At 48.6% G+C, this 9309-nt stretch overlaps 1 protein-coding gene across 1 annotated transcript in view; it reads right to left on the reverse strand.

The window, feature by feature from the left end:
* Positions 1 to 9309, reverse strand: part of Eps15l1 (epidermal growth factor receptor pathway substrate 15 like 1) — a 70559-nt gene that overhangs the window by 53763 nt on the left and 7487 nt on the right. The window contains exons 2-4 of the mRNA XM_055597309.1: positions 1515 to 1556; positions 1231 to 1320; positions 690 to 737 (exon numbers count right to left, since the gene is read on the reverse strand). Of these exons, the coding sequence (XP_055453284.1) occupies positions 690 to 737; positions 1231 to 1320; positions 1515 to 1556 (180 nt within the window). The remainder of the gene's footprint in view (positions 1 to 689; positions 738 to 1230; positions 1321 to 1514; positions 1557 to 9309) is intronic.

The raw sequence follows: 9309 nt of genomic DNA on the forward strand, positions 1-9309 counted from the left end.
TGTGTGTGTGTGTGTGTGTGTGTGTGTGTGTGTGTGTGTGTGTGTGTAGATGGTTTGAAGGCCAAAAGGGGGCATGGGATCCCTCAGAGATGGAGTTACAGGTAGTTGTAAGCTGCCAAATGTGAGTCCTGGCTGAGTCCTCTCTCTGTTGTTTAGTTTTGTCAACTTGACACATGGGAACTACCTAGGAAGGAAGTCTCAATGAGGGACTGCTTTAAATAGGCTGGCTTATGAGGGGCTTCCTTGGGTTAACTGAGATGGAGTCACCCATCCTGCATGTGGCCACACCATTCGTTGGCTAGGCCTGGACTAGCCGGACACTTGCTTGCTGCATTCATTCTTTCTGCTCCTGACTGCATGTGATTTCAGGTTCCTGCTGCCTCGACACCCCCCACATCCCAACCCCTACAGTGGGCTCTACCTGGAACTGTGAGCCAGAAGCCCTTTTCCCAAGTTGCTTCTGCTGAGGCAATTTACCAGAGAAACAGGTAAAGAAGATGAGACAGACACAAGACAGCCAAACACCTATGTTAGGGTACTGGGCATACTTAAGAGACCTACATGCCAAAGTAAGAACTTCTCACTTGAGCTTGGTGGTTGTGTGTGGACAACTGGAACAGTGGAGAAATGTAGTCGCCCAGCCTCAGGGGTGCCCAAACCCTCCCCTGTTCCATGTGTACATAATATACCTGTTTATCCAAGAACCCTTTACCTTCCGGGTCCGCCAAGTCCCATATCTGTGGAGACACAAAAGTGCCTGTGAGTATGACTGTTGCTCACCAACCAAGCTGAACAGACAGAAGTAACATCAACCGCTTCTCTGTCATGAGCACTGGGACCAACAGCCCTGCCAGCCCACAGTTATTTGGTGGCAGGGCCCAAAGGACCCGTACGCCCACTTAGCTCCAGGGTGAAGGTGCACGGAAACAGAAACCTATAGCTATCAAGACACCAAAAATACTCTGCTCTGGTCTGCTGCCTACACCTCGAAGGCAACCACCACCTGAGACTGCCCCAGGCTGGCCTGGAACTCATGATCCTTCTGTGTTAGCCTCCCAAGCAGAAGGATGGACAAGGAAAGTCAGATCTAACAGTTTTATCCAGGGCTGTCTTCACACCCACCAGTTACAGCAAAGAGTGAGCTCAGGGTGTCCTGCCCCTGCCCAAGGAAGGTCTGCATAGCTGGCTTTCACTCCAAGGATACAGGAGACCATGCTTCATCTTTCCTACCTTCCCCAGGATGATGTCTGAGAGCCCCGACTTCTTCAGAAACAGCGCAGCCTCACTGGCCCCAACTCTCCCTGTGTACGCAGGGTCCACCTGCAACAGGACAGCAAGGTTGACAAAACCACTTACAAACACCCAACTTCTACCCCAAAGATAACAGGTGGCTAAGAAACTCAGTGGCTGAGCTGCTCTTCATGTAAGAGGCTCTGGGTTCCACCCCCAGCACCAAAACATATATGCGCACACAAGTGTGTCTTAAAAAAAATAAAAATAACAGCTAAACATACCTGCTTATAATAAGACTCGTACAATGGATTTCCACTGGGAACCTAAAGAGAACAGAGAGTCAGAAAGTGGTCAGCTACAAGTAGACATGCGGCCCTCCAGCACAAGCACACCTCCTACCTTGCTCTCTCCTCAGGTCATGGCCAAGCTGCTTTGTTGTCTTGTTTCACTTTTATTGGGACAAGGTTCTGCTGATAGCTCTGGCTGGCCTCACACTCCTAGTGATCCTCTTGCTTCAGGCTCTTGAGTGTTGATATTACAGGCAGGAACTGCCACACCTAGCCCCAACCTTATCTTGAACTCCTAGGGTCAAGTGATCTCTAGCCTTAGCCTCTATAGCGGAGTGACAATACACAATGCTTTGCTACCATCAACATACACCCTGGTTCCAGCACAGAGAGCTCACCCAGGGAGGGGTAGGGCCCCTCTCTCTGCCTTCTTTCTAGTCCATGTGTGGGTGGAGTGTGTATGTGCCCTGAGTCACCAGCATTCATTTGGCTGACTGTCTTTAGGTCCTCACCCATCCTGCCAGGTGACAGTGCACAGATTCATGCACACAGCACTATGCTGAAGGCACTCATGGCTGCTGTGCCGGAAGCTAACAGCCATCCCACATCCAGCACAAGGACACTTCTCACTCAGCCCGGACTCCCAAGGTCCTGCTCTAACCTGACTTGAGTCCACAGGCTCCCACTGTTCCCCCACTGGCCTTAACAGGACACCTCTATGAGGAGAAAAGAGTCGCTTGGAGGAGCAAGCCACCATGGAGCAGTGGGGTCTTCCAGCTCCGGGGGAAAGGGGTGGCCGAGGCAGGAGTCTTGTGTGTCAGGACAGCCTGGGCTATTCAGTGAGGCCTTGTCTCAAACAAAAAAAGCAAAACCAGTCACTATATGAAAGGGCCTCCCTGCTGCGGCTTTCCAGAGGCTGCAGTCAAGTCGCAGCAGCCTCAAGCCCAGTGAGGGGTGGGGGAAGGGACACCTTCTGGCTCAGCCAGGGCGCTCCATACCCAGAGCTTTCAGGCTGCTATTACTCGGAAAGTGACTTCCCACTGGAAGATGGATATGTCTTGCCCCCATCTGCCTGGCCAGATGTGGGTGTCCTGCTTGGCCTTCCCAACCACTATAGCTTATATGAGGTAAACCTGTTCTTAATGGCCCAGTCTTGGGTACCCAGCACAAAACACACACCAGAGCCAAGTGAAGTAAAGCCACAGAGCCACAGGGAGATGGAGGGATATGACAGATCCTGAGAGATTTATCAAAACTTCCTTAAGTTGTGGTGCATGCCTTCAAATCCCAACACTCAGGAGGTAGAGGCAGGAGGATCTCTGTAGGTCTAAGGCCAGCCTAGTCTATATAGTGAGTCCCAGGTCACATGGGCTCCATACTAAGACTGCCTTTAAAACAAACAAACTTTCTTAGCCCAGCCTGCCTATGATGTAGCCAGTCCCCATCTCAAGATAAAACTCAAAACAAGCAAACTGACAGCTCCACAATCAAGAGAAACAAGGCCTAGCATCCAGAGAGGCTGCTACAGCCAGGCCAACTGAAGCCTGCTGCAGCCCTGTTACCCGCCATGCATGCTGAGGAGGCACAGGTCCACAAGGAGCCCAGGGGCAGAGACAACAGAGTGCTAACAGAGACAAGGAAGCAGGGCCGATGTCATCACGTTTCCTCATATGCCATGGCTTCCTGGTGACACTGAAGCCACACCTGAAGGTTGCCTCAGTGTTCACTGTGACACCATCCAAGCTTCAGTCCACAGCCATGACCATCTGTGAAACAGGCATGAGCAGAGACCTCAGTCACAGCTAGCTCATGATGCAGGCAGTGGTCTCCAAGTCAAGCTCCCAGGCTGGGACAGAGCCCTCGGCGGCCCCACAGCTGCCATGCAAGCTACCCGCACAAGCTTGATCAGTGCCACACTCCAGGCACAGGATAAGAGGGACCAGACAGAGGACAAGGTTTTCAGGGCAAGAGGCTACAGGGGCATGGGGCTGGCTGCAGTCCACTACACAGCTGGGACACCACACTTGCCTCTTAAAAAAGCATAGCATGCCAGATCCCTCAGGTTCCTTTAGTTCTCCTCCAGCTGGGCAAGATGGCAGGAAGAGGACAGGGAGCAGTTTTGCACACTGCTGTTGAAGCAGCTTTGCAACACCACAGCTGTGTGCACGGGAGAAAACGGGAATGAGGCCCCTGTGGAGGGGATGCTCTAGACATCACATTCCATCAGTTCTTTTGTTTGTTTTTGTTTTTTGGAGACAGGGTTTCTCCGTGTAGCCTTGTCTGTCCTGGACTCTATTTATAGACCAGACTGGCCTCAAGCTCACAGAGATCGGCCTGTCTCTGCCTCCCAGAAATGTTGGGATTAAAGGTATGCATCACCACACCCAGCACCCTCCAGCAGTTTTAGCCTGGCCATGAACCAGCCAGAGCAGACTCCTCACAAGACTCAGCATCTGGCTAGCTCCTGCCACAGCCACTACTACATGCTCAATTGAAAATGGACTTCAATATAAACCTTAGACCTTTGGAGCAGAGGGGATGGCTCATGGGGTAAAGTATTTGCCAGGCAAGCATGAGAACCTGAGTTTGGATCTCCAAACACAGGTAAAGGCAGCTGTAGTCCTCACCCTTACTGTGAACAGGCGGAACTCCCAGCACATGGACTATCCAGACCAGCATACAAGGCAGAAGGAGATACCCCATGCTATCTGTCCTCCGACAGGTCTGTGGCACTGTCCACACCACACCCATAGATTGATTTTTGAGACAGGGTTTCTGTGTGTACCCTTGGCTGTCCTGGACTTTGTAGACCTCAAACTCATAGAGGTCCACCTGCCTCTGCCTCCCTAAGTGCTGGGATTACAGGTATACACCACAGTGTGCGGACTGAAGATTATTTTTTCTTTGTTTGTTTTAAGACTTTGAATTTATGGCTGGAGAGATGGCTCAGCAGTTAAGAGTACTGGCTGCGCTTCCAGAGGTCCTGAATTCAACTACCAGCAACCACATTGGAATAACCATCTATACTAGGATTTGACGCCCTCTTCTGGCATGCATATATATGTACATGCAAATAAAATAAATAAATCTTCTTTTAAAAAGCATTTGAATGTGTGAGGAGGGCTAATTTTGTGTTTACAGTACTCAGGATTGATCCTAGGGCCTCACACATGCTAGGCCAGCTCTACCTGAGCCATGCTCCCGGCTCCTATATTCTAGGAGCTCTATAACCCTCAACAGGTGGCAAGGGTGGAAAGACACAGAAGAATAAACTTCTAGAAAAGGATGTGTAATGCACTCTCCTAATAAACAGATCACAGTGACGCATGGGGCATATGCCTGCTATTCCAGCACTCTGCCAAGTAGAAGAGGATCAGGACAAGGTCAATCTCAGGGACTTATGGAGATTGAGGGCACCCTGAATACCTGAGACCATCTCACCCCTCCTGATAGAGGGCCACATTCCTCACTGTTCACTCAATGTTTCACATACAGGACCTCAAACTCTCAGCAAGCTCCTCCCTATGCTCTAAGGCTAGGATTACTGGCAGTGTATGTATGCTATCATGCTTGGCCTTGAGTTCCTCATTCAGTCCTCCTACAGGGCAATGCTATAGGGCAGACAAAATGCTAGCTCCTGTTTATTGATGAGATGATGGAGCTTCTCCCATGCAGGCAGTGAGTGCTGGGGCTACAGGAGCTCCAGGCTGGAAGCCTTCACTCCATCCTGACTTGCTGCAAAGAGAGCCCAGGTGTGACAGAGATAGACAGTTACATGGGTATGTGACCTGGGAAAATGTACTCTTGGGGCTCAACAATGATGCACTTTTTTTTTTTTTAATTTTTATTTTTTTATAAAACCAAAGCATCCACAGCCAGAAACTGAGCATAAAAGCTACCTGAAAACAAGTGCAGCCTGCTGCCCTGGGTGTAGCAGGATGGCTGCACTCTGAAGTTGCACAAAGCCCAGACACAATGCACGGAGGCCTTTGAGTCCCAGTCCTGTCATCCTCCCAGGGCATGCTGGCCTGCACTGAGTGAAGACACCAGATTTGTCATGTGGCATGTGCATGGCAGAAATGAGACTCCACTACATGGGGCATGTTTGACCCCCAGAGCAACAGCTCTCTCTAGGCAAGGTCAGAGTTAAGAAGGAACCCAGCATTAAGAGCTTCACAGTGGGGGCAAGCAGAAAGGAACAAAGAAGGTGGTCATGGCAGTATGATCTTCAGGTAAAAGAAAGAGGCACTTTCAATCCTGGGATATACAAGACCCCGTCTCAGAAACATACAAAATACCATTAACTGGGTCAAGGCTGTAACTCAGATGGAGAGTGCACAAAGCCTGGCTCCATCCCTACAACCACATAAATAACCTTGACACTCAAAAGGGGAGACAGCATCACTGGCTACATAGTGAGTCTGAGGCCAACCTCAGCTACATGGGATCCTGTCTCAATACTAAAAAAAAGATTTTTTTAATTAAAAATTTGGAAGGGGGAGCTAATATACCTTTAATTCCAGCACTCAGGAGGAAGAGGCAGGTGGGTTTCTATGAGTTTGAGTTCCAGGACAGCCAGAGCTACATAGAGAGACCCTGTCTTGAAAAAACAAAAACAGCAAAAAACAAAACAAAACAAATAACAAAAACAAAAAAACCTGGGCTGGCAAGTAGCCCAATGGGCAAAAGTGTTTGTCTGGTGTCTTAGTCACTGTTCTGTTGCTGTGAAGAAACACCACAACCACAGCAACATTTATTAATTTCAGAGGCACTTATCATGGCAGGAGCATCATGCAAGCTGAAGTTGGAGCTGAGCTCATCCTGTTGAGCAAGAGGAGAGGGGGTGGAGGAGAAGAGAGGAGGAGGGAAATGGAGGGTGAAAGAGAGGGGGAGGGAGAGAGAGTGGAGGAGAGGAGAAACTCTGGGTCTGGTTTGGACTTCTGAAACCTCAAAACCCAGCCCCAGTGACACAGTTCCTCTAACAAGGCCACACCTCTTAATCCTTACAATCCTTTCAAATAGTGCTACTCCCTGCTGACTAAGCATTTAAATATGAGTTTGTGAGAGCCACTCGTATTCAAACCACCACAACTGGTAACCCAGAACCTATGTAAGGATGAAAGGAGGGCGGTGGCTCCATATACAACGGTGCCCTCTCCTCCACACACAGTGTAGCACTGCTCCTGCCACCACCCATAATAATACATTTATTCTAAAATTAACAGAGCTGTGGCTCAGTGGTAGAGCATCAACTTGCACAAACAAGGTCTTAGGTTTTATTCTCAACACTTCAACAAACAAATAAAGGTAAAAATGAGGCAAGAGTAATACCGTTAAGAAGAGCAAGCCACAGTGGTGGTGGTACAAACCTTTAATCCCAGCGCTTGGGAGGCAGAGGCAGGCAGATCTCTGTAAGTTCAAGGCTAGCCTGGTTTACAGAACAAGTTCTAGGTCACCCAAGAGAAACCCTGTCTCAGAAAAAAAAAAGGGGGGGGGGGAGGGAGGCCATGTCAGGCAAGGTGTCCAGGCCAGCAGGCCTTCCTACTTGAGGTGCTTACAAGTTATGGGTACTTTGCTTACCACACAGCACCAACTTCTGGATGGGACTCTCATCTAAACACAGAACTCAGCTGTTCCTGGGAGTCCTGCACACACAGCTTAAGGAGTTTCCTACCATATTTCATACAAACTCCTCCTAGCAGGTCAGGTGTGTATAACTTCCTGCCTATAGAGGCATGTCTGTGAAAAACGTTTGGATTTTGGAGCACTGCCCACTTGGGGTTTTGAGCAAAGGAATGTGCAGCCTGTATTAAAGAACAAAAATGCAGAGCCACCCTTGCTGTCAACTCAGCAAAGTCAAGACCAGCCATGGAACAGAGCTGGCAGAGGCATGCACAAATTCAGGGCCCTGCTCTGGGGGTGAAACAGAAATGTAGGAGCTATGCTGCACATCCATAAGTGATTTTCCTAAACTCCAGCCAGACTTCTGCTAACTGTGGGATCATTTTCAGACTAATACAGAAAGGCAGAAGAACTAAATATGTTTGTGCATGTGTGTATGCCACAGTGCATGCAGGCATCAGAGGACAACCTGTAGAAGTCAGTTCTCATCCACTACGTAGGTTTCAGGAATCAAACTCAAATCATCAGGCTGAGTGGCAAGCAACTTTAGCAGTTGAACCATCTCTTTGGTCCTAATTTTTTTTTTTTAAATAGCTGAGTAGTGTCATACCCCTTTAATCCCAGCACTTGGAGGCAAACTTCTCAAATTCAAATGTTCACAGAGACAAGGGGTGGGGGTGCTGCAGAGCACTCATCCTCCTACCAGCACTGTCCAATAAGTAGCAAAAGACACAAGGGACATATCAATAAAGATACAGATGGGAGGGGGCTGTTGAGATGGCTCAGCAGTTAAGACTGCTTTTCCAGAGGACCAGGGTTCAATTCCCAGCACCCACATAGCAGCTCACAACTGTCTGTAACTCCAGTTCAAGGGGATCTGACACACTCACACAGGCATTCATGCAGGTAAAACACCAATGCACATAATTAAAAAAAAAAAAAAAAAAGATAAAGATGGGAAAAAAGTACAAAGATGTTGGACACCATGAACCAGCAGAGAAACAGAAACTAAAACCCCTTTCTGTCACACAGAAAGACAGGGCACTACAGAATTGCTAAGCAGGGAGGCTGCTGAAAATACAACAACTGGGCCTCCACTCTTCTTGTCGAAGAGTGGCTTGTAAACCACCCTGTCACCAGCCTACACACACATCTCCACCTGTCCTGCTGGAAGCCACACCATGGCAAACATTGAGGAAGCACATTAGACACAGCCCAAGGGCAAGCCAGTCATACCAGTCCTTGTAGGCTGAGGCGGGGGTATTACTAACTCTAGGGGAGCGTAGGCTCAGCACTTTCACCCCAAAAGAATACACTTGAAGGCCAAGGTATAGCTTATCAAACTAGAAATGAGACAAAAGGAAAAGGACAGGAAAGGGGAGGAGCTGGGAGCACAGCCCTGGACTGGGGAAGCTGCTCAATCGTAAGACCCTTGCTGTGAAAGCATGGATAGAGTCTTGACTCAGATCCCTAGCATGAACATTTAATAGAAAACAAAAAGTTGAGTATGATCCAACATATGTGTTATGTGTTGAAGAGATATAGGGTCCAGAGCTGAGTGGGTAGCCAGCCTAGCCATCAATGAGCCCTAGGTCCACTTAGAGACTGTCTCAAAAGATAAGGCTGGGCCAGTGGCTTGGCTCAGTCTGTAAGGGCTCCTGTCACCAAGCCTAACAACCTTAGCTTGATCTCTGGACCCTCCACTGTAGAAGCCAACCTCTGACCTCCACAGAAGCACTGTGACAGTCTTGTGGACAAACACAGATATATTAATTAAAAACAAAACAACAACAACAACAAAAAAAACTAAAGACAAGGTTGAGAGCAATAGAAGAAGACACCCAACATTACTCTCTCAGCCTCCACATACATAAGCACACACATGTACTTGCATATACTGAGGCACACACAAAAAATAAAGTCAAAACTGGATGATGGATTTAAGTGCAAAACATACACATAAAATAGGAAAATGGGCTAATCCAGAAAACCACTACACAGACCCTATGGCCACACTCAGCAACTGGAGACAATCAAAACAGGCCAGTCCCAAAGGTTGTCTTACTGCCAGGTTAAAGCCACAGCAACAGCTAGCTGCTGTCTGCTGGGGAATTGGGGGGAGGAGGAAAGCAGGAACACTGGCATGATGAGGAGTGCTCCCATGGAT

Source organism: Psammomys obesus, unplaced genomic scaffold (genome assembly GCF_907164565.1).
Source record: "Psammomys obesus unplaced genomic scaffold, mPsaObe1.curated_primary_1811, whole genome shotgun sequence".
Taxonomy (NCBI): Eukaryota; Metazoa; Chordata; class Mammalia; order Rodentia; family Muridae; genus Psammomys; species Psammomys obesus.